The 18,703-nt window shown below is 43.2% G+C and overlaps 1 protein-coding gene across 3 annotated transcripts in view; it reads left to right on the top strand.

The window, feature by feature from the left end:
* Positions 1 to 18,703, top strand: part of SMC1A (structural maintenance of chromosomes 1A) — a 32,762-nt gene that overhangs the window by 3,522 nt on the left and 10,537 nt on the right. For 2 of the 3 annotated variants that reach the window (XM_090264416.1, XM_090264417.1), the window contains exons 2-19: positions 697 to 885; positions 968 to 1,080; positions 1,926 to 2,129; positions 2,225 to 2,463; positions 3,071 to 3,329; positions 3,424 to 3,564; positions 4,359 to 4,441; positions 4,652 to 4,859; positions 5,821 to 6,006; positions 6,099 to 6,278; positions 6,374 to 6,520; positions 6,613 to 6,750; positions 7,573 to 7,689; positions 7,792 to 7,898; positions 10,739 to 10,880; positions 14,345 to 14,490; positions 14,582 to 14,735; positions 15,688 to 15,798. In XM_090264416.1, coding sequence (XP_090120542.1) covers positions 697 to 885; positions 968 to 1,080; positions 1,926 to 2,129; positions 2,225 to 2,463; positions 3,071 to 3,329; positions 3,424 to 3,564; positions 4,359 to 4,441; positions 4,652 to 4,859; positions 5,821 to 6,006; positions 6,099 to 6,278; positions 6,374 to 6,520; positions 6,613 to 6,750; positions 7,573 to 7,689; positions 7,792 to 7,898; positions 10,739 to 10,880; positions 14,345 to 14,490; positions 14,582 to 14,735; positions 15,688 to 15,798 — 2,864 coding nt within the window. The remainder of the gene's footprint in view (positions 1 to 696; positions 886 to 967; positions 1,081 to 1,925; positions 2,130 to 2,224; positions 2,464 to 3,070; positions 3,330 to 3,423; positions 3,565 to 4,358; positions 4,442 to 4,651; positions 4,860 to 5,820; positions 6,007 to 6,098; positions 6,279 to 6,373; positions 6,521 to 6,612; positions 6,751 to 7,572; positions 7,690 to 7,791; positions 7,899 to 10,738; positions 10,881 to 14,344; positions 14,491 to 14,581; positions 14,736 to 15,687; positions 15,799 to 18,703) is intronic. The other variant, XM_090264418.1, reaches the window with a different exon arrangement.

The raw sequence follows: 18,703 nt of genomic DNA on the forward strand, positions 1-18,703 counted from the left end.
TGTTAGTTACCATGTTCCTTTAACTGTTCTATTTCCTGTTAACCAAAAGAGGGGTCTAAAGACTTGTTTAAATTCAGGTTAAATATTTTTGGCACGATACTTCATAGATGTTGCTGTGTCCTTCATATTGTATCACAATAGGAATATGCCTTTAAAAAAATTGTGATAAAATACACAACATAAAATTTACTGTTGTCACCACTTTTAGGTGTGCAGTTCAGTGCTATTAAGTGTATTCACATTGTTGTGCAACCGATCTCCTGAACTTCAGCTTGCAAAACTGAAACACTATATACCCGTTAAACAACTCTCCTCAGCTTTTTTTTTTTTTTTTAAACTTGGTTAAGATCAAAGTGTATTAGGTTTTGTATCTTGCTTGTTTTTCCTCTTGTGGGCATTTTCCCATGTCATTAAAGGTTGTAGAGCTACGTGATCTATAAATGTACATTTTCCTTAGATGGGGTTCTGGTTTTTAGCTGCTAAAGTAATAACTGCAGAGGGACCATTTTTCTAAGTTTTTGACCCAGGGCTTTGCTTGGGCCCAGTCTTTATGGGGGCAGAGTAATATTTTCTCCTCCCACAAGTCTGAGAACTGAGTGCTTAGGGAACATTTCTGCTCCTCTCAATGTCACCTTTATTCCTTTTCTTCTCTCCTTCCTGACTTCCCCTCCTTTTCTTTGTTTCCTCCTCCCTTAGGTAAGTCAAATCTCATGGATGCCATCAGCTTTGTATTGGGTGAAAAAACCAGCAACCTGCGAGTAAAGACCCTAAGGGATCTGATCCACGGAGCTCCTGTGGGCAAGCCAGCTGCCAACCGGGCCTTTGTCAGCATGGTCTACTCTGAGGAGGGTGCTGAGGACCGGATCTTTGCCCGTGTTATTGTTGGTGGGTGAGGCTCTCCTTGGGTCCTGGGAGGTGGCTAGACTTGGAGACCTGACCCTTGGCCAACTCATGCATTGTTTTGTAGGGGGTTCCTCTGAGTACAAGATCAATAACAAAGTGGTTCAGCTACACGAGTACAGTGAGGAATTAGAGAAGTTGGGCATTCTCATCAAAGCTCGTAACTTCCTCGTCTTCCAGGTGGGCATTTTTAACAATTATTGGCTCTGCTTTTTCCCAGCCCTTGGGCCTGCTTGATCTCTGGCTTCATCTCTGCCCTGAACTAATGTAGCAGCTTCCTCACTAGGCTTCCGAACTCCAGTTTGGCCCTTCTAGTCTCCAAATCAGCATCAGCTGGGGACGTCTTAGAAATGCACATTCTCAGGCTTCATCCTAGACCTACAGACTCAGAGACTGTGAGGTGGAGCCCAGCGATGTGTGTTTTACGAAGCTCTCCAGGTTATGATTATACACACTATAGTTTGAGAAACACTGCCTTAGCATGAAATCAAAACTCCTATCATTCAGTAAACACCGTCCTTTGGTTCTTGCCTACCTCACTAGCCTCAACTGTCAATACTTACCCTCCAATCCTGTACTCCAGCCTAATTAAACCATTTACAGTTCCTCAAATTCACCTGCTTTCTTCAGCCTGCAGGCCTTTGCACATTAATTTTTCTTCTATATGAAATAACCTCGTCTCTCTCTTTTCTTGGTTAGTTCTTCCCCATCTTCCAAATTTGGCTTAGATGTCACCTTTGGGAAGTCTTTCCATGTAGACATTCCTACCAGACTTCTACCTCCCAGCATCATTTAGTCCTTTACTGTATGACTTCTGTCACTGCATATGATACATGGTGTTGGCTTTGCTTCTGTCTCTTCTGCTTTCCACGCACCTCAAAAAGCCAGGAATATGTCCTCAGAGCCCAGTGTGAAATGCGGCATCCATTGGCAGGGGAGGACCTTCTGAATGACTGAGTGGGAATATGTAGGAGGAACTGGGCTGGCTAGGGTCTAAGTGGGGAGAGTGTTTTCACCTTTACTAGGGTGCTGTGGAATCTATTGCAATGAAGAACCCCAAAGAGAGGACAGCTCTATTTGAAGAGATCAGTCGCTCTGGAGAGCTGGCCCAGGAGTATGACAAACGAAAGAAGGAAATGGTGAAAGCTGAAGAGGACACACAATTTAATTACCATCGTAAGAAAAACATTGCGGCTGAACGCAAGGAGGCCAAACAAGAGAAAGAAGAGGTAGGTGGCCAGGCTACCTCTGGGCCCTGAGGGCAAGGATGGGGAGCTAGTGGCTTACTGATGCAACCCCTGCCTCTGTACCCCTATTTAAATAGGCTGACCGCTACCAGCGCCTGAAGGATGAGGTGGTACGAGCTCAGGTACAGCTGCAACTCTTTAAGCTTTATCATAATGAAGTGGAAATCGAGAAGCTCAATAAGGAACTGGCCTCTAAGAACAAGGAAATAGAGAAGGACAAGAAGCGTATGGACAAGGTAGAGGATGAGCTGAAGGAGAAGAAGAAGGAGCTGGGCAAAATGATGCGGGAGCAACAGCAGATTGAGAAGGAGATCAAGTAAGAGGCAGGCCTGGGCCTGCAATTTGTGGGAAACCAAGAGCCTGTCCTGTTTCCTAGGGCTTCTCTGAGCCTGGAGTCCACCACCCATACTAGTTTCTCTATTTTATCCTTGCCTTGCGTATTAGACAAATAAGAGTATTTAAGTACTCAGAAGAGGGAGAACTTGAAAGGGGCAGTGACTTGCCAAGCGAGAGGAAGCAATGAGAATCCCAGGCACTGGAGTGGTTGGGGAATGCCTTCCTAGGAGGAAAACTGGAACTAGAAGTTTAAGGGACAGGAATCTTAAAAGGTTAGATCAGATGGGAGACAACTAAGTGAACGTGGGGTATTCTTGGAGTTGTTACAGAGGGTTCTGGCCTGACTGATTGAGGCCAGGGTGGTAGCTTTACCTTATGGAGTGCCTGGAATGCTAGGCTGAAGGTTCCAGGGAGTAGTCAGACTGCCCCTTTTTTGAAGATCTGTAGGGTATCAGGTCCTTATTCTTTTAGGCAGTTCCCTGAGTGGTCGTAGGGGGCTCAGGCCCCCCTTTCTTTTGGTTAAAAGCCTAATGACCCTCCTTTCTCCAATAGTGCTAACTGGTTTTCCCCCTCCCTTCTGGCAAAAGGGAAAAGGATTCAGAATTGAACCAGAAGCGGCCTCAGTACATCAAAGCCAAGGAGAATACCTCTCACAAAATCAAGAAGCTGGAAGCAGCCAAGAAGTCCCTACAGAATGCACAGAAGCATTATAAGAAACGTAAGGGTGACATGGATGAGCTGGAAAAGGAGATGCTGTCAGTGGAGAAAGCCCGGCAGGAGTTTGAGGAACGGATGGAAGAGGAGAGTCAGAGTCAAGGTAGAGACTTGACCTTGGAGGAGAATCAGGTAAGTTCTGGGAGGGTTGTGGGGTGGGGGGAGATTGCTAGGTTGACATGGGCTGACTAGTCATCTGTGTCCTCCTTCCCTCTCTTTAACACAGGTGAAGAAATACCACCGGTTGAAAGAAGAAGCCAGCAAGAGAGCAGCTACCCTGGCCCAGGAGCTGGAGAAATTCAATCGAGACCAAAAAGCTGACCAGGACCGGCTGGATTTGGAAGAGCGGAAGAAAGTAGAGACAGAGGTGGGTATGCATTATGGGATTGGGGGTGATGGTCTGAGGCAGAGGTACCTTAACTATAATGACAATAGCCAACATTGAGTGAGCACTTACTGTGTGGTAGGCACTATACTTTACATGTATTCACTTGTTTAGTTTCTTTTTCTCCAAATGAGGAAGCTACCACATAGGTGAAATAACTTGCCTAAGGCCACCTCATTATTCAGTGGGAGAACTAGGATATGAACCTGGGCAGTCTAGCTCTATCTATCTAAAGCCTACATTCTTTATCAAGTGTACTTTACTTACTACCTTCCTAATAACAATGGTAGTAAAATCATAATAATAGAAAATAATTATAGTACCCTAGGAGCTTACGGTGTTCCAGATATTCTGCTAAGCACTTCTTTTGGCGGTAGGCATTGATATGAATACCTTCCCTCTATTAAACACTTACTATGCATTTCTGAAGTGGAGGTTACCTCCATTTTACAGATGAGAAGGCAGAGGTGCAGAAAGGCCCAGAAAGCTTTACTAGGTTTGAGCCTCTCTGAGTGGTGAGGAAGAGAGACCAGGCTGGGTAGAACAGTACAAGAGGGTCTCACTGGACCCAGGGAAGCCCCATCAGTCAGCAGAGCCACACCAAGCACTTGTCTGTGCGTCTGGTTTTCAGTAGGCCTCCTGCCATAGTGACAGATTGTCCTGGACTGTTGGACTCTTGGATGAGCAAGCACATAGGAGCTATAAGCCTGGGCCCCATGGTCTTGGAGTTAACTTGCTCAGCCCCTGGTGACGGAGTATATTTGTTTCTCTCTCAGGCCAAGATCAAGCAAAAGCTGCGGGAAATTGAAGAGAATCAGAAGCGGATTGAGAAACTGGAGGAATACATCACAACTAGCAAGTATGTGGCTCTGCAGCCTTCCCTCTCTCTTTTTTTAAAATTGTTTTTCTATTACAGTTGTCCCACTTTTCAGCCTTCCCTCATACTTCTAGGCCTGTTCTAGTGAACCTACCTATCTTGACCCTCCCTAGGCAGGAACCCTAGAGGCCCTCTCAACCCAGAGTATTTTCTGACCAGCCAGGGTGACCCCTGTGTCCTCTTACTTTGTAGGCAGTCTCTAGAGGAGCAGAAGAAGCTAGAGGGGGAGCTGACAGAGGAGGTAGAGATGGCCAAGCGGCGTATTGATGAGATCAATAAGGAGCTCAACCAGGTGATGGAGCAGCTGGGGGATGCCCGCATCGACCGCCAGGAGAGCAGCCGCCAACAGCGAAAGGCAGAGATTATGGAAAGCATCAAACGCTTGTATCCCGGCTCTGTGGTAAGAGTGCAGAGAGAACTCATTTCCTGAACACTTTCTCACTGACCGTTAGGTCATTTTCCCAGCAGCCCTGTGAGAACAGGATTACCAATTCTATTTTTACAGCTGGAGAAACTGAGACTCAGAGAAGTTAAGTGACTTGTCCAAAAGGGCATAGCTTATGAGTGGAAGAACTGCATTTCACACCCAGCTTGTTCTGCCTCTTAACCTCACATTCTTTTTATCACAGCAATTGCATCTTCCTGAACATTTTGTCTTGCTTTGTCCACTCTCCTGTCGGAGGTGGGGAAACTAGCGAGGCCCTTGGAAGGAGAAGGGGCCGTGGGGCAGAAATTAATCTCTCAAGCTCCATGCAGGCTTCAATATGAACTCCCTTGGCATGTACCAACTGGATCATTCACCAGGCTTTATCAGACCTCTTGGCCTCTTGAATTAAATCCTGAGTTCCCAGGTTCCCTGAATATTATCCAATTGCTATAATCCCATCCCTGGGTTTGGCTTAATTGCATTCCTTAAATATTTCCTAATCTCTCCTCTAGACACTGCTGGAGGGTACATACGGGTGAATCAGGCTCAGTCCTTTGAAGATATTTCCCTTTATCTGATAGTTCTTAGGGAACCATGGTTGGTTTGAGGGGACTGCAGGGAATAAACTAGGAAAAGAGATTTCTTTTGCTAGGTGCTTGTGAGAATTTGTATAAGGTATATATGGTATCTGGTATGGTGTCTGGGGTGGTAGTGGTCAGTGAAATGGTAAAAGTGAGGTTTAGAAACATGATTTTGAATTCAGACATGACTTCCTAAAAGTCATTGTTGCTTTGAAGCCAAAGAAGGCTTTTTATTCATAGCCTGGGGGCTCATGTTCCTGATACAGACTCTGGTCTGCCCAAGCTGGGAATTGGGGTTTCTGAGCCAGTTCCTAAAAGCTTCATGCTTCAATTTGCTCTTCTGACTTTTTCAGTATGGCCGCCTCATTGATCTCTGCCAGCCCACACAAAAGAAGTATCAGATTGCTGTAACCAAGGTTTTGGGCAAGAACATGGATGCCATTATAGTGGACTCAGAGAAGACAGGCCGGGACTGTATACAATATATCAAAGAGCAGCGTGGGGAGCCTGAGACCTTCTTGCCTCTTGACTACCTGGAGGTGAGGCTGGTAGGGAAGGGATCAAGACAGTGTGTGAGGGACCCTCCTCCTAGCCCTCCATGTTCTGCTGCTTACTGAGCTTCTTCCTACAGGTGAAACCTACAGATGAGAAACTCCGGGAACTGAAGGGGGCCAAGCTGGTGATTGATGTGATTCGCTATGAGCCACCTCACATCAAAAAGGCCCTGCAGTATGCTTGTGGCAATGCCCTTGTCTGTGACAACGTGGAGGATGCTCGCCGCATTGCCTTTGGAGGCCACCAGCGCCACAAGGTATGGATTCTCTTGTCCAGATTGGAGCTATACAGGCTTAGTATTGGAGATCCCTCTATTTGGTTTCTCCTTCTCTCTTCTCCCTCTGCGTGTAGACAGTGGCACTGGATGGGACCCTGTTCCAAAAGTCAGGAGTGATCTCTGGTGGGGCCAGTGACCTGAAGGCCAAGGCACGGCGCTGGGATGAGAAAGCGGTAGACAAGTTAAAAGAGAAGAAGGAGCGTTTGACAGAGGAGCTGAAAGTAAGCCACAGGCAGTGCTCTCACTAGGAGTGGGGGTCCTAAGCTCAAGACAGCCACCTCTTGACTATCCTGCCCTTTCTTGTCCGTTTCAGGAGCAGATGAAGGCAAAGCGGAAAGAGGCAGAGCTACGTCAGGTGCAATCTCAGGCCCACGGACTGCAGATGAGGCTCAAGTACTCCCAGAGTGACCTAGAACAGACCAAGACACGACATCTAGCCCTGAATCTGCAGGTGGGGTCTGGCCTCAGTCCTGTTTTCTGAAGGCCATCTTTCCATTCCTGGCCTAGGTTTCTCTGAGGGTAGGAACTTATCCCACTCTGCTCTCTCCTCCCAGGCTGCTCCAGGGAACTAAGCACAGCATAGGGTCAGACAACCAGAGGTTCAGATCTTGGCTCTGTATGACATTATGCAAGTTAACTTAACCTCTCTCTTAGATTTTTTTATTGTTATATGTAAAATGGGAGTTAGAATACTACCTGCTTTATAGCATCATTCTGAATATTGAATGAGTTAATACAGGTAAAGTGGTTAGACTGATTCCTCACACTCAGTAAATGTTAGGTGCTATTATTAGCATAATTCGTTCACTTAATAAACATTTGAGCTTCTAAAATTGAATTGAAAGTGAGCTATAGGCATTTTAGTCCTTGTTGGGGGGGGTATTCTTCTAGATACGTTAATGTGTTTGATCATGAAGTACTTCCCCAGACCACCCTGAAGGTGTTAATGTAATGTGTTGTGTGTGTGTATACTTTTGCCTTTTTCTAAAATCAAAAAGTCTGAATTCTAAAACGTATCTGGCCGCAGGAGTTAAAAGGGAGCATGTTTACCTTGTGCCCAGCCTTGTGGATTTAAGCTGGCTGACTGAGGCCAGGAAGGAAGCTGTGTGGTAGTTCAAAAGATGTTGGAGCTTTGACTGGTGCTAAGTCAGTCATATTCTCTCAGCATGTGAAGAACCAGCCCTCAGAGTTCATGGGACCAGCGTGCTCGGGATGGTTACTTTCCTCCAAGGAGCGTGGTCTCCTTTTAACCTCTCAACCCCATTTCCTTCAGGAAAAGTCCAAGCTAGAGAGTGAGCTAGCCAACTTTGGGCCTCGTATCAATGATATCAAGAGGATCATCCAAAGCAGAGAAAGGGAAATGAAAGACTTGAAGGAAAAGATGAACCAGGTTGGTGGGGGATGAACCATGCCAGCATGTGCATCAGGGCAGGGCTGGGGCTGGAAGCAGCACTCTGACCCAAAGGGCTTTTGCCCTTTTTGCCTCTCTCAGGTAGAGGATGAGGTGTTTGAAGAATTTTGTCGGGAGATTGGTGTGCGTAACATTCGGGAGTTTGAGGAAGAGAAGGTGAAGAGGCAGAATGAAATCGCCAAGAAGCGGTAAGTGGAAGTGCAGAGACTGCAAGGCCTTTGACGCCCCAACCTGATATCCTGGAAAGTCAGATGCCATCATGAGACTAGGGGCAGTTCTTACAAAGATGGGTGTGTGTTACAGACCAGCCTTAGAGAACAGGGACAATACTAGGGAGGCAGTGCAGCATAGGCTAGTGGTTAAGAGTGCCAGCTTTAAACATGGTTTACTTGGGTTAAAAATCCCAGCTCCACAACTCATGATGTTGGTCACTGACTTGATCTCTTTGAGCCTCAGTTTCTTCATCTATAAAATGGGATAATAATGACACCTGTCTCATGGCATTATTGGGAAGATCAGGTGAAATAATCCTTTTAAAGTATTTAGCATAATACTTAGCACCTACTAAGAGCAATAAATATTAGCTTTTATTTGTATTATGATCCCGATGGGCCATGCAGGGGAGGAGGAATGAAGTTCTAGGTTGGAAGAAGAGTAAGAAGAAAACAGTTTCTCCTTTCTTTCCCACTTCAGTTTATTGATTCGTTCCACAAACCTTTCTTGAGTACCTATGTTGTGCCAAGTTGTCCTGTGCTAGGTATTGGAGGGGGCTGGGACATGAGAATTAAGACAGATGAACACAATACAATCTCCCTGAAGGAGTTTATCTACTGGACTCGGCCTCAGTTGGCAGTTCATCTAGCCCATAACCCATACAGTAAATATTCATTGCTTTTCCACCCCCAAGCTGAGTTCAAGGGACATGGAACGGAATCAGAGACTGTCCCTGCCCTCAGGGAGTTGAGTTATGGAGTAGTAGGGGAGACAAACAAGTAGATCAGCAATCTTAGAACACTGTGATTGATGCTGAACCTTAGGTTGATGCAAAACCCAGAGGAAATGGTCAAGGAAACTGCAAATCAGCGAGAGGAAAAACGGAAGCAGAAGACCCAACAGAAAACTGGACAGAGGATGTAGTTCGCAGTTCATGGAAAGAGAAGCTTGAATGGCTAATTGCAAATTGTTCAGTCTAATTCCTAATGAGAGAAATGCAAATTAAAACAATTTAGTGGTATTTGGTGAAACTAAGTCTACGTAAGCCCTATGACTTAGCAAAGCCACTCCTGGGTATACTTGTACATCCCAGAGATAGTCTTCCCACAGGGTCACAAAGGGTGGAGGTAGGATGTTGGTGGCAATGCAGGTAGCTATCGCTTGGGGAAAGTATAACTTAAATGTGATGAATATACAGACTATTGAGTACTAAATAGCAGTTTAAAGCAAGAACTGGACTTACAGGTAGTACCATGGATATATTTATAACACCATGCATTTGTGTAAATTTAAAAACGAAATGACATTTTTACAAGACTGTGCATATTTTAAGGCTGTATACATAAGTATGCATCTGTGTGTGTGTCACTTTGGAGTACATGCTCACTGTAAGGGAGATAATGGGTGTGAAAATCAAGGATTGAGACAAAGGAAGGGTCTTGCACAGACAGCAATTATAAGTGTGTTAGAAACTGTGGAATGTGATTAACTCAACTGGGCAACAAGGGAGGAACCCAAGAAAGTGTAATAGAAACTAAAAACCTGTTCATAATCTTCAGGAAAGTTTTTATAGGACAAGGAATGATAAACTGGAGACCTGTAGAGTGAGTAGGATTTATCCAGCCAGACAGCAGAGAGTCCCAGGCAGTGAGAACAGCATAGAAATGGGATCAGGTGGAAAGCGGGGGTGGTGGAGAGGTCAGCAGAGGCCAGATCACAGACAGCTTTATGGGTCATGCTTAGGAGATTGGACTTAAAATTACATAGCTCAAAATTATAGAGTTAGTTACATTCCATTTGGATTATAATGACTAATAGCATGACATCAGGCAGCATCTGTCACACATCTGTATTGGGGGTGAGGGGGTACATGGAAGTTAACTGTGCTTGGCCTGCTGGTTACATACTCTGAGTTTTTGAAGAGATGGGGAGGAGGGCAATAGCAGGAACCTAGTATTTTCTCCATGGTTTTTACTACCCAAGTTCTGTCCCTTAGAGGTAGGTTCTGGAATCTTGGGGTGGGATTCGCATGTGGGGGTGGTAGTTAGAGTCAGTATAAGCTGAATACTTGGCAATAATGATGGTAAGTGAAATTTACTGAGTACTTACTCTGTGCCAGGCATGGTTCTAAGGACATTATACATATTAACTCATTAAAAAAAACTAACTCCCAGTAACTCCAAGATAAGTACTATTATTATTTCCATTTTACAGGCAAAGAAACAGGAGTGAGAGGATAACTGACCTGCTCGAGAGTACACTAGTAGTCAGTGACAGAGTTGGGATACCAATCCTATTATTCCACCACATTGTACCGCACTGATGCCGTGGGAGAAGGCCCCCACATTGGGTATTAGACCTGGGTTATAATCTCACATTTGCCATTTACTAGCTCTGAGGTCTTGGGCAAGGTCTTTTACCTCTTGGCCCAAGTTTCCTTATTTGTATAATTAGAATAATAATGCCTACTTTTGGCACTGTTGATTAGAGGATTAAAAGTAATATATTTAAAGTATGCAGAAGCTTAATAGGAATTACCATAGCTAGTGGGTCCAGGTGGACCTTTTTGTGCTTCCATCTAGGAAGTTGGGGGGTGGGTGTCTGCAGTTCTTCAGTGTTTAAAGGAGGACTAATGGATTTTGGCCCACTCTTTCTGCCTTGTGCTGTTTTCACAAGGCTAGGCTAAGGAACTTAGTTCTCTAACTTCAGGGAACAATTTTATGTGTGTATGAATGGATTAGCTGAGTGGTGACTGAAATTCAGTAGTAACCCTGGGTCCTTATGCCCTGAGCCTAGTTCTCCTTTCTCCCCACAGTTTGGAGTTTGAGAATCAGAAGACTCGCTTGGGCATCCAGTTGGATTTTGAAAAGAACCAACTGAAGGAGGATCAGGATAAAGTACACATGTGGGAGCAAACAGTGAAAAAGGATGAAAATGAGATAGAAAAGCTCAAGAAGGTAAGGAAGGAGAGTGTGAAAAGACAGACTAAAAACTGGGAGAAAAATTGGAAGAGATATGAAAGAAGGATAGTATCCATAATTTGTAAAGCTCTAATCGAAATAAGAAAAACACCAGGACCTAAATAGGAAATAAAAAGGGGCTCGTGGCAGAGACAGTTCAAGAAGAGATTCAAACAGGCCATAAACATACACATAATTTAGTTAATAGAAATCAGAGAAATGCAAATTACAGCAACATTACCCAAGATTTTATTTTTAACAGATGGAAATTTTCTTAGTTCATTTTTTAAAGTATTTTTAAAAGATTTTATTTATTTACTTTTAGAGAGAGGGGAAGGGAGGGAGAAATAGGGAGAGAAACATCATTGATGGGTAGTAGGTTGCTTCTCACACGCCCCTAACTGGGGACCTGACCCATAACTCAGGCATGTGCGCTGACTGGGAATTCAACTGGCGACCTCTGGGTTCACAGGCCGGTGCTCAATCCACTGAGCCACACCAACCAGGACCCAAGACTTTTTTTTTTGTTTCACAGATTTATTTTATTTTATTTTATTTTTTATTTTTATTTTGGTTTTTCAATTACAGTTGTCCCCTTTTCCCCTAATTTCTCTTTCCCACCCAACCCACCCCCTCTCCCGCAATCATACCCCTCCCCGTTGTCCATGTCCATGAGTCATTTATACGGGTTCTTTGACTAAACCCTTCCCTTACTTATCCTAACCCTTCTCTCCCTCTCCCCTCCCCCTTATTGACTGCTATTCTGCTCTTTGTTCTATTTAGTTCCTTTGTTTGTGTTGTTCTTTAGTTTCCTGTATTAGGTGATATCATATGGTATTTTTCTTTCTTTGCCTGGCTTATTTCACTAAGCATAATTCTCTCTAGTTGCATCCATGTTGTTGCAAATGGCAGGAGTTCCTTCTTTCTTTCTGTTACATAATATTCCATTGTATAAATGTACCACAGTTTTTTGATCCACTCATCTACAGATGGGCACTTAGGTTGTTTCCAGCACTTAGCTATTGTAAACAGTGCTGCAATGAACATAGGGGTGCATAAGTTCTTTTGAATTGGTGTTTCAAGATTCTTCGGGTATAATCCTAGTAGTGGAGTCGCTGCTTCAAAAGGCAGTTCCATTTTTAATCTTTTGAGGTAATTCCATACTGTTCTCCATAGTGGCTGCACCAGTCTGCATTCCCACCAACAGTGCAGTAGGGTTCCCGTTTCTCCACATCCTCGCCAGCACTTGTTGTTTGTTGATTTGTTGATGATGGCCATTCTGACTGGTGTAAAATGGTATCTCATTGTGGTTTTTATTTGCATCTCCCTGATGGCTAGTGGTGTTGAGCATTTTTTCATGTGTCTATGGACCTTCTGTATGTCCTCTTCGGAGAAGTGTTTGTTCAGGTCCTTTGCCCATTTTTTAATTGGGTTGTTTGTTTTCTTGATGTTGAGTCGTATCAGCTCTTTATATATTTTGGAAAGCAGTCCCCTGTCTGTGATTCCAAGACTTTTTTTAAAGGATAATGCTTAATACTGGCCATGGCGCACGAGATCAGCATTGTTAAGCCATATTGTGCAATCCATCCAAAGTGCTGGCACTGCTTTGTGCAACGAGGTTGTTTATTACAAGCACTTATAGTTCCATATGGGAAACTATCTAGTGCCCCCTGGGAATTAGGGATTTAGCAAATTATACTACATACAAATATTTGTGTAGTTTAATGGTCTTCAGATTTTAGTAATACACGGACCTCCCCCCCTTTAAAGGATTTTTTTCCTAAGATCTCTAGTATTGGTTTATAAAAATCCTTAATGGTGCTTAAACATATATACAAGCATATACAGGGTGGGCAAAAGTAGGTTTACAGTTGCTCCTGTGGAAAACAATAATAAATAATACAAAGATAAACTGTTTTTGCGTACTCACAACTGTAAGCCTACTTTTGCCCTACCCTGTATCCTTGGAACGTTTAATCAGAAAGCCAATAGAGAGTTACAAATTGAATTTTATAATTAACCGTAAGAATTCAGTGCAACAGATGATGGTTTTGTGCTGAAACTGAGTCCCTTTTCACGGTGTGCCTGCCTATGCCGCTGGGTATGGCCTGGCAACTCACTTTACTTGCACCTCGTCCTTAAATTAAATTCCTGTAAAATCCTTGCTTCTCATAGCATCATCTCCTGAGGTCCTTTGGCCCTTACTTGGTGTGAACATATTGTGACTTCTTTGCCTATGTTGTTGGTTTGTGTATTTTTTTTTCCATTAAACTTCAGTGGTTAAAGCAGTCCTCTTTGGTGTCATCAGAATCTTAAATACAAATGCAGATCAGGTAGTAAAATTCTGGGGCAGGACTAGGTGGACATCTAGATGATTCAGAATCAGATTTCTATGACTTTTTGACTTTTTATTTTGAAATCATTTCAAACTTAGCAAAAAGTTGCAAGAATAGTACAAAGAATTCCTATTTACCCATCACTAAGATTCATCAGTCATTAACATGTTGCCACATTTGCTTTTGCGTACTCTGTGTATGTGTGTTATTTTTTATGAGCCATTTGACAGTAGGTTGTCGATACGTCCCCTTTATGTGACTTAACAATCAAAATGAAAACAAAACAGTCTCCTTTTAAACAATCAGAAAATTATAAGTTAGACTATAGTCCACTTTGACCACTTTCATTCCCAATCCCCTTACTCTTCCTGGGGCCTAACTGCCTAGAGTTTATATTCTTTCAGACCTGCAGATATTGACTTCAATACTTCTACATTCATATATATGTACTCATAGAAAAAATATACCATATTGTTTGTGTGGGTTTTTTAAAAAATTAATGTTATTATATAGCTCACACCAGTAGCTTGATGTAGAAAGATGCTCAAGTATAACATTAAGTCAGAATATCGAATTTTTTTAAATATATTTTTTATTTATTTTTTAGAGAAGGGAAAGGGAGAGAAACATCAGTGTGTGGTTGCTTCTCACACGACCCCAACTGGGGACCTGGCCCGTAACCCAGGCATGTGTCCTGACTGAGAATCGAACCAGCGACCCTTTGGTTCTCAGGCTGACGCTCAATCCACAGACTCACACCAGCCAGGACAGAATATTAAATTTTAATTAAAATCTAGTCTCAACTATGTGGAGCTATCTATAAGTAATGCTGGGAGGAAATAGGCTAAAATATCGATTGGTTATTTTTAGCTGGTGACATTATGAGTGCTTAATACTTTTTCTATATTTTGAACTTTTCTACAGTAGGCAGCTGGTAAAATGAGGCAACCAGATGATTTAGAGTAAGATAAAAGAAGCTTGAAGGGCGATGGGGGTTTGTGAAAGGATAGCTCATTGAAGAGAGGCTCTAACAAATTGCTGGAAAGGGTGAGGGCAAGGGAGAAGATCCTAAAGTGTGATAAGGAAAGCCTTCACCCCTTTTCCTATTCCCCCTGTTGGGACCAGGAGGAGCAAAGACACATGAAGATCATAGATGAAACCATGGCTCAGCTACAAGATCTGAAGAATCAGCACCTGGCCAAGAAGTCAGAGGTGAACGACAAGAATCACGAGATGGAGGAGATTCGTAAGAAACTGGGGGGCGCCAACAAGTGAGTGGGTTCAGGCCTGGGATTGGGGCAGTTAGGTAGAGCAGACAGCCTGCTGGATTTGGGTCTCATCTATCTCCCTGGGTCTTCTTAGGGAAATGACCCATTTACAGAAGGAGGTGACAGCCATTGAGACCAAGCTTGAACAGAAACGCAGTGACCGCCACAACCTGCTACAGGCCTGCAAGATGCAGGACATCAAGTTGCCACTGTCTAAGGGCACCATGGACGATATTAGTCAGGAAGAGGTGAGTATCATGGATGGTGTTGGGAGTAGGCTGTGAACAACATTAACCAGAGATGGGGAACGGAAGTGCAAAAGTGGCCAGGGACAGCAGGAAAGAGAAAGAAGGTTGGGGGGCAAGGGCGGTGAGGGACATAAAGAGGGATGGCAGGGTGAGGCGAAAGGTGGTAGCCTGGTGTGAGAGGGAAGTTGCATTGGGGGTAGAGCTGTATGTCAGTAGGTGGTGAGGGAGGTAGGTAAGAAGATGAAATCATATCATTTGTTAACCTTGGGACTGGAGCAGGTAATGGATAATAATTGAGGGACATTAGCCAAAAGGAAAGGAAGGTGGAAGCTGGAGAACCTAAGGGAAGATAGCTTAGCTGCATTGAAGGAGGTTGGCCAGGAGAGGGTCGAGTAAGGGACATCAGCATTGCAGAGGTGATGAAGCTTGGTTAGAGGAAAGGGAAGGACACTAGCTGATAAAGGAGCCAAGGCATTTTATCCACTGGAAGTGGAAATTGGTATCAAGGGGTGGGAATGTTAACTGAGAGGTTTACGTAGCTCTTGTCTTCTACCTGGACATGTATCTCAGTGCCACACGTCTTTCTCCCTCCCCACTTCCAAAATAGCATTTTGGTTTAATTCAGCAAAATAGTTTGAACACCAGAAATGCACCAGGCCTCGTGGTATCACATGACATAATTCCTCCTATTCTGAACCACAGCTTGCAAGGCAGACATTGTTCCATGTTACAGATGAGAGAACTTGGACCCACCAGCATGACTTGCCCAGGATCACACCCTTAGGCAGTGATAGAGCCCAATTGTGAACTCAGATCTTTCTGCCGTCAAAGCTGTTGTCTTGCTACCAGGTGCTTTCTCAGCCATTGAAGGCTGCAAAGGAGCCCCCAGCCCCTTCTAGAGAGGCCCTCTCATGGCCAGTCTACTCAATTCTACTCCCTATTGCCATTTCAGGGTAGCTCCCAGGGGGACGATTCAGTGAGTGGTTCCCAGCGAACTTCCAGTATCTATGCACGAGAGGCTCTCATCGAGATTGACTACGGTGACCTGTGTGAGGATCTGAAGGTGAGGATCAGCTTTGTGGGTGGCGAGGTGGGAGTGGGGCATCTTCCCATCTGTCTAGAGAGAGGGTCAGCTCATATGGGGGTCCTCTGGAGACCAGGACCAGAAAGGAGGGCAAGCTGGCAAGAGCGGGAGGGTCAAGTTTTGATCCAGGGTCTCTCCCTGTATGCACACACAGACACCTGCACATCTTCCCCTGCCCTCAGCTGCGCCTGTCCCTCCTGGCTGCATGTCTTCCCCTTCCATGCATGTACGCTTCTTAGGCCTGATTGACACACACAGAACGGGCTCCTTAACGGGTAGACCTTGGGGATTCTTAGTGCTCTGTCCCAGGCACTCTTTCCTTTTCACTTGGCTTTCTCTCGTCCTGGATCTTCTTTTCACCCCTCTGCCTTCAGCTGCCATCTCTATGCTAGGTCCCATGGGTACCTCAAACCCCAGCCCTCCTCCCCAAATCTGCCCCTTCTCAGAGTCAGTCACAGGTTCAAACCATAAATCTGAGCCTCATCCTTGATACCCTCTCTCCCTTGGCCTATTTAATGAATTACCAAGCCCTATCCATTTTACCTCCTAAATATCTACTGACTTCTCTTTTTTTCTGTTCCCACTAGTAGAGGCTGCTTTCACTTCTCACATGAACTATTGCAGGAGCCTCCGAAATAGTTTCTGATGCTTTTCAATTCATCATTATAGTCAGGGGGACTTGGGTGTTTTTTTTAGACTTTTTATTATGGAAATTTTCAAATACACACAGAAGTATCGAGAGTGCTATAATGAACTCCCAGATACGCATCACCCAGCTTCAGCAATTAACAACATATGGTCAATCTTGTTTTTTATACCCTTCTCTCTCCCCATTGGCCTGTTTTATTTAAATCAAATTCCAGGTATTATTTCATTCACAAAAGGACTATAAAAAATGTAATCACAGTATTATATCAAAAATTTTACCGACAACTCTATAGTGGTCTAATACTTAGTAAATGTTTAGATTTCCATAAACATCCCGTAAATATCTGTTGTTGTTGTTTTTTGCACAGTTTGTGTGTTTAAATCAGGATTCAAGTGAGGTCCATATGTTAGAAGTGGTCTCTTCTAGTCTACATAACATTTTCTTATCCCTTTGTGTTTTTTTCTGCCTGTTTATGGAAGAAACTGGGTCATTGGACCTGCACAATTTTCTGCATTCCATATTTGGCTGATTATGTCTCATGATGTTATTTAACATGTTCTTCCATCCCCTGTATTTCCTGTAAACTGGTAGTTAAATCTAGGGTTTGATTGGATTCAGGTTCATTTTTAATTTTTGACAAGAATATATCATAGTTGATGCTGTGTACTTGTGAACTTCCTTATTCATCGCATCAGTGGACACCGAATGTCAGTCCTGTCTTTATAACAAGATTGATCAGTGTTCAGTATTGTTCGTGAAATATACTTGTCAGAAACTCAAGGATCTGATCAAGCTTTTATATCCACCAATTATAGGAAACACTGGTGCCAGAGGAACATGTTAAATAAAAGCTCAGGGAAGCATTCAACTAAATCCAGACTGGGAAACTAAAGGACAAAAGATCTGTCCTCTTCCATAAATAAATGGGAAGAAAGAAAACAGAGAGGGAGAACTTTTATAGACTATAGGAGACAAATCAACCAGTTGGAATATGTGGCCCTCCCTTGAATCCATTGCAAAGAAAAAAGAGGGAGGGGAACTTATAGAGATACTCATCACACCCACTTGTCACAACTGGAGGGGAGGTTACTCTTGGTATCTGGGGATGCTGCTAAACATCCTACAATGCATAGCACAGCCCCACAGAAACAATTCATCTGGCCCCAAATGTCAGTAATGCTGAGATTCAGAAACCCTGTTTTAGAGCTCCATATTGAAGTACAGTATTCATAGATGAAATATGTCTGAGGTTTGTTTTAAAATAATTGAATATAGAAAGGATTTGGGTATAGATGGCAGAATATGTGCCATGAGTTGATAATTATTGAAGCTGGATAATAGGTACATGGGAGTTCATTATGTTCTCTGCATTTTTGTGTATGTTTGAAAAAAGAAAAACAATCATGATCACTAGGTTCAGGTGTTGTTAGCCCAGTCAGTTTTTATGAAGTTCTCTATTAGCCTTTCACTAGTTGGTGTTAGCAACTCTTCATGATCATTGTCTAGATCCCTTAGGGGCTTTCAGAATGGTGATTTTCTAATTCTTGAATTCCTCTTCCACTTATTAATTAGATATCTAAAAAGAACTTTCTCACATCAGCTATTTAGTTCTCTTGAAATACAGCTAGTGTAGAAAATATTAATTCTTTTCCTTTATTTACCAGCTTTTAGAATGAGTTGGTTGCTGTTGTAACCTTTAAAGGTGACCAATGAGGTTTTTAATTTGTATTTATTATAAACATAAGTATTTAAATATGTTTTGGTCTGTTTCAGTCTATTGCAGTTATTTTCCTTTTTTGTTGTCCAAATCATCCCATCCTTGGCCAGTGGGAGCCACTTCAAGCTGATTTTTGTTCTTTGTCCTTATTTTAATTATGGAAAATTTCATATGCATAAGTAAAATAATAGAGTGCTATCATGTTGCCTGGCCAGTTTCAATAGTTATCAACTCGTGGCCAAACTTGTTTCATATGCATCCCCATATGTTCCTTTCTTCTTTCTCACACCCAGGTTATTTAAAAATAAATTCTGTACATTGTGTCACTTTGTTTGTAAATATTTCAGAATACATCTCTAAAAGAGATCATTTCTTCTTTGTTTATGAGCTAGAATGCTGTGAAGAGAGATTTGCTCTCATCAGTTATTTGGTTACCCTGACGTACAGTTTGTATAGGAAAGGCGGGATATATATGCGTGATTCTTTCCCTTTTATTACCATTTTATAAAATGATGAGT

The sequence above is a fragment of the Furipterus horrens genome, unplaced genomic scaffold, assembly GCF_987537825.1.
Source record: "Furipterus horrens unplaced genomic scaffold, mFurHor1.1.pri manual_scaffold_17, whole genome shotgun sequence".
In the NCBI taxonomy this organism is placed as follows: domain Eukaryota; kingdom Metazoa; phylum Chordata; class Mammalia; order Chiroptera; family Furipteridae; genus Furipterus; species Furipterus horrens.